Source organism: Saccoglossus kowalevskii, chromosome 2, assembly GCF_978046115.1.
Source record: "Saccoglossus kowalevskii chromosome 2, keSacKowa6.1, whole genome shotgun sequence".
NCBI lineage: Eukaryota > Metazoa > Hemichordata > Enteropneusta > Harrimaniidae > Saccoglossus > Saccoglossus kowalevskii.
The window spans coordinates 20,992,130-20,998,200 of NC_140642.1; the positions used below are offsets into that span (position 1 = coordinate 20,992,130).

Consider the following 6,071-nt stretch of genomic DNA (forward strand, 5'->3'; position numbering starts at 1 on the left):
TTTCAAAAAACACTAAATCAAACTGGAACACATTTAATCGGTCATTATTATACATTTAGATTTCAAAAGATATGGAATCAGTTATTTTAATAGCAAGAATAATACTAGTTTGCTGAAAGACTTACTGCTTGTAAATAATTGTGGATTCGCCAAAAACTCAAAGAATAAGTCAACAGTAAGAGTTGAATATTCAAATGATTAGTCTTGAAAGTAAAGTTGTCAATTTTTCTACATTTCGTCATCAGGACTTGCACAATAATTCAAATGCAATCCTTGATATTGCTGAATTATATCTCGATTCAGTTGAAAGGTAACTAAAATCATGTTTTTTTTATAAGGATTGTAAGGGTTGCTTAGGACCAATACCAAACACACTGTGATGTGTCAACTGCATCGATTTAAGAAAGCCATCGTCTATCAGAATGAGACGTCCTTCAACATATAAGGAAAACAATAAATAAACACATTTGTATGTTCAAAAAATAGATATAATGCTCCTTCCGAAAACACACTGGATAATAATTAGACAGATGGTTGAAACAAAAATACACTCTCAATAAATGGGTACGAGAAATGGAAAGACATTTAGAAACATCTGCTGAGTCTAGAAAAAAAGTAGTTGAGAAATGAGTTTTTATAAATAAAGTATTCTCCCCTTGACCTCTGTCCTGGTATACGATCGGTACAGGTGTACTAATATTGACAGTTTACGCAATCCATAGCTCAGCTGACAACTACGTTTGTTCTATTTTTAAATTCGCATTATTTGATCACATGACTCCCACGCACATAGATGTTAGAAACACTTGATCGTTACTGATACTGGATGGGAATCTAAGCAGCTGAATGTTATTATAGCAAAGAGAAAATTAGAATTTTCTAAAAATACAGCTGTTCACTGAGCAACACAGAGTTATAAATACATAGACTAAATAAAGAATCTTGTTCACATCTGCGAGTACCGGTATAGGAAGTATTTACACATAGATCGATGAAAGGCACTGTTGTTGGAAATACACTTTAAAAAATACTGCCTGCATCACCATCCACTTAATGTCTATGAAAATATGCTCACTTTTCTCTCAACAATATATACAGTGTCTTTAATTAATAGGAATCTCCATCGTCAACCAAACATTTCTTGTGATGCATAAACCATATAAAGAAATCCGTCTTCATCCTTTTCATCCCTATAAACTTCTGCAAGTGTCGTTGACATGCTAGCTAGACTTTTATTATTCACCATCAGGTAAAATGCCTGCGTCGCACTGAGTGACATCCTATTTCTGTGAATGACAAAAAAAAATACATCTCAAATCAGGTAATTATTTGTAACAGTTATAATATGAGTTCATAAAATTTAAGCTGAATGTAATCTCATCTTGGATATCTTTAATTGTAAGGTTTCATAAATGTTTTTAAATGTAGATTCAAATTTATAAAGTGTTTGTGATTTACTATTGGGATGCAAAGTACCACCTTCTGATACAATGAGTGGAGCTTATTATCAAAAGATCTGGCTCACTATGGAGCTAGCAAATTACCAGGCATATAGTTTGCAAATGATAAATTCACAGAGTTGAGTGCAAGCAAGCAAGTATACATTAAAACTAAATACACAAGGCCTAGGAAAAGAAAATCCAGACTCCATACGATGAGATATATTTTGCATGAATGGAAAATGTCAAGTGTCAGATGACAATATATTTCCTAGTAGCATACTATTTATTGCAGTCTAATATCAATAGAAATTGAATTGTGGAGTAGGAAAATGTGTGAAGTGTTCTGGCATTTATCTGAACTAAGATCCATTAAAAGCAAATGCATGTACCGGTAAATATGCTACATTTATGATTTCCATTTGTAAGACAACGAAGTGAACATATTACACTATAAATGCAACATGTTATATTCAAAGTGATGTTGTATAATCTAAACAACAGGTTGCCTTAGAGTTAAATAGTAACATTTTAGATATACTCTATTGATCGAAGTACAATCAAAGGTAGTAGAAATAGAAAAAGGGGCACAGTTTCCATGGGATTTCATTTCATATATCACCATACATGATTGAAAGCCATTATGTGCAATACCTTCAGAAAACAGATGTTGATATTTTTACACAAAACAAACATGGTTGCAAAATACTTCCACAAGTCATTGTGACAAATATATACACAGGTCACATGATACTACCAGCTTGGGTTACAGCATGGTTACTGGTAACCATGGTTACAGTTACCTATATATAGATCAACTGAGAGCAATATTTTTTTGTGTGAATATTACACACAGTTATTTTGCATTACTGTATATGTAATTTTTTTTTAAGATCACAGCACACGATACTGATATAATAATAAGTAAAAACATGTACATAGATATCGGAACATAATATACCCTGCGCTTTAGTTGACATAAGGTGACAGGTCCATGGAATCTAAGCCAGCTGTAGGTGTCAGTTAACTATTTGCGTCTGGCCAGAGGCTGTTCCAGGTGCTGTAGACATTTGATGCAATTACTAATGATTACTATTGACCTTTTTACCACCAGACATTCTCACCAAAATTTTCAGCACTTTTTTTTTATATTCTTTAATATTTCTGGAAATGAATCGGAATTATGAAGCCAACAAACTAAATTTTAGTCAATTTTCAGATTTTACTCAAAAAAAATTTGGCTATTTTTGTCCCAATCTTCTGAAGAAAAGTGCATACAATAAAAGCAGGACTATTTTGTGCAAATAGGGAACTGGTGGTGAAAAGGTTAACTCAAAACTGAGCTTGTTTAATTTCACCACATGAAGATGCAAATCCACCTTCTTATAACTGAACAGATAAGGTCAATGAACTAAGGACATAACAATCAATGACATAATGCAAATTACAACATGGCCAGCCCACAGATGCAAGGGTTTTTCCCATGACCTTTTTAGACCTTGTCCTGCCCTACTTCAAAGAAACATAACCAGATACCAGACTCCATTGCAGTGTTGATGCATTACTAATTAAGAATTGTTGTCATATTTTTCATCAAATTACAGTACCTTAGTTAATATCAAATTAGTTAAAAGATTAGATGTTTTGACCTTGCTGAGAAAATATATACATCTGTTGAGAAATTACATCACCCATTAATTCAACACTATAAAAGAACACTCATTTCCCATTCAATAAAATGTTGCGCAAGCAAAAAACAATGTCGTTGGACGTCATCCAACATTAGGAAACTAGTATCAACTAGTAATATTACTAACAGACATGTGTTTCCATACGTACCTAATAATTGTAACAAACTGACTCATCGTCAACTCTTGGGGTACCAGGAACTTGGTTTTATCTAATATTGATAAATTTCTTTCTTTGTAATACCTTTCCACGATTACCTAAAGAGAAAAAAAAAATAAGACATTTAATATTAATTATTATGACCACCCATAGACCAAAATATCTAGGTAGCGGTAAATCTGGTTTGGGGGAAATCAATAATTTTTTGTAAACTTTCCATATTTCACTGTCTTTAATCTTTATTTAATATTTTCATATTTATTGATAATTCACTGTCCTGTATAAGTTCTCATATAAAACAGCAATTCTAAACAAATTTATTTCTTGCTTTATTCATAATATTATTGATTTACATTTAGGTATTAAAAGTATACACTTTTTTTTTTAAATCTCGTGTAAAGCAAGACTGGTCAGTCATAACCTGAAATCGTATATTGTGCGTTTGATAAGTTGATATTATATAAAAACAATGAGTTCTTTAGTTTGGCAGCAACAAAAATTCTTTTATAAAAATGGCCTTGGAGGAGAATTGTCTATTTTCAAAGGTGAATAAATTATTATTATGTGCAATTTTCTTTTATCCTTGACTTGTATTCACTTTCATTATCCCAAACAACTCAAAACTAGGTAAACAAACAGTCCCTGAATCTACACAAATGACAGGCCCATGCATGTATGACAGGTGACCCTGGATGAGATCAGATTTTACGTCAAAACATTTTTGTGTTCTGTTTTAATACTACCTGTAGTGTAAATACTTAGTAAGAAGGGAAACTGATATCATATCCTTAATCAATTATAAACATTTACCTTTAGTTCTAACTAGTTTATAAGTTATATTAGTTTATAATTATGTCATACTTTAATACGTTGTCTTAGCTCGTAATATCATAGTACTGTAAAATAATTTATTTTAGCTGGAATTAATTTTCGCTGAATAAATTTCTGGGTGTTTTGCATGGATTTTATTTTCACTGATTTTTGACAAGTTGAATGTAAAATATAGGAACGATATATTCGCTGGATTTTATTTCCACTGAATCATTCCTTCAGCGAAAATAGCGAAAATGAATTCCAAGCAAAAATAAAGTATTCTACAGTAAATTAAATTTATAATTGTACAGTTGAGCACTATACACTAAGGTGTGCGGATGGCTTGTAGGTAAACAATAACTTGTAGGTGAACAGTAAAAGGTACAAACCACAGTCACTTGGGGGCTGAAAATCAATAAATACTAATTTTCAAAAAAAAAATCATCCGCTATACGTATATAAATAAACAAGTTGTGAAACACGGCACCGAGTAAATCGACACCCTGTCGGTTTCAAATGTCGATTTCTTACCTTAAAATGCGAAACAAAAATTTTAGAGGGGATCAGGTGTTACGTTAATAACCATTGTTCATAATCGCTAACTTGGTTTTATTCAAAACTGCACAAATCCCGCATTTTCTGATGATATCCGACGATTTCATGATCGAAAATGGCCAGCAGCCAGAATCAAGGGGGATTCGCATAGAGTTCTGGGTAAATCAAGGAAATACTCGCTGTTACGGCACGCCTGATTGGCTGAAAATGAGTATGCGCACTTGATTTACCCAGAACTCTGTGCGAATCCCCCTTGATTCTGGCTACTGGCCATTTTCGATCATGAAATTGTCGGATATCACCAGAAAACTCGCGATTTGTGCAGTTTTGAATAAAACCAAGTTAGCGATTATGAACAATGGTTATTAACATAACACCTGACCCCCCTCTGCACTTTTTGTTTCGCATTTTAAGGTAAGAAATCGACATTTGAAAACGACAGGGTGTCATTTACTAGGTGCCGTGTTTCACAACTTGTTTATTTATATACGTATAGCGGACGATTTTTTTTTTGAAAATTAGTATTTATTGATTTTCAGCCCCCAAGTGACTGTGGTACAAACATACAATGAATGTAATCTGATTTCTTACAATGAAAATGCTAACTAAATCTGAAATTATATTATTTTAATTACACAAGCATGAGTGGTATATGAATGGAAAAAAAAAAAATTTAAATTGATAATAAATTAATTCACAATAAAAATAATAAACTTACCGGAACTTTAGTTGGGAATTTTGCCCTTATTCCTGCCACCTCTTCTTTTCTCGTGGCTGGAAAAAAAACGATGAGACAAAAATTAAATTCCATACAACTTTTGAGAAAGTTCGCAATATTTTCCTTGACGAACACAACGACTCCTTGTTGATTGATTTCGTTTACGAATCATTGTCATGGCGCGGTTCTTGAAGCGATCAATACCACATCGTGCAGACACGCCGCACAGTCACTGATTCGGGACGGAAAAAGTCAGCCACAGGTACTATCGGCTCGTTGGTAAGTACAGTAGGGAGTGATTTTTAACATACCAAAACTTTTTCTTTGCTTAAAAGGCTTATACTGGTTCTTGTCGACATCTGGCATTGTGAATCGGCTGATGTGAAGTATTTCTTGATAGAACAACACAGTTGTGAGAAAACGCCTAAACGACAGGATACACGCACACACGCACCTAAATGGCAAAATGAATATCGCTTTCAAAATGGCGAGTTGATGACGTCACTGCGCGTAATGATGGTCTCTACTACTTTTGAATAGGGTATTAATCCTTATGCTACTACTTAATTATCGCGGAAAATTCACATGTTGTAATACATTTATAAGCACAACTTTATAGTAATAAGAAAGACTATATGTCGTCGCTATATTTATGAAAGAAGATAGACTATTTAAACCACACAGCACACAACAACAGA

General features: G+C 33.1%; 1 protein-coding gene across 1 annotated transcript; it reads right to left on the reverse strand.

The window, feature by feature from the left end:
* Window positions 1-466: 466 nt before the first annotated feature.
* LOC100367880 (microtubule-associated protein 1 light chain 3 gamma-like) lies at window positions 467-5,856 on the reverse strand. The gene is made up of 4 exons (XM_002735838.3): window positions 5,685-5,856; window positions 5,374-5,429; window positions 3,279-3,385; window positions 467-1,286 (listed from the first exon to the last, which is right to left on the reverse strand). The coding sequence occupies exons 1-4, from the start codon at window positions 5,737-5,739 to the stop codon at window positions 1,127-1,129; spliced, it is 378 nt and encodes a 125-aa protein (XP_002735884.1). The 5' UTR covers window positions 5,740-5,856; the 3' UTR covers window positions 467-1,126.
* Window positions 5,857-6,071: the final 215 nt, after the last annotated feature.

What these genes read in the sequence shown, in the direction of transcription:
- LOC100367880 (XM_002735838.3), bottom strand. Translation starts at nt 5,739, where the DNA reads ATGCCAGATGTCGACAAGAACCAGTATAAGCCTTTTAAGCAAAGAAAA. An exon ending in AATTCCCAACTAAAGTTCCG is followed by an intron (nt 3,386 to 5,373) that starts GTAAGTTTATTA and finishes TTTTCTCTTTAG; the next exon opens with GTAATCGTGGAAAGGTATTA. An exon ending in CAGTTTGTTACAATTATTAG is followed by an intron (nt 1,287 to 3,278) that starts GTACGTATGGAA and finishes TGTCATTCACAG; the next exon opens with AAATAGGATGTCACTCAGTG.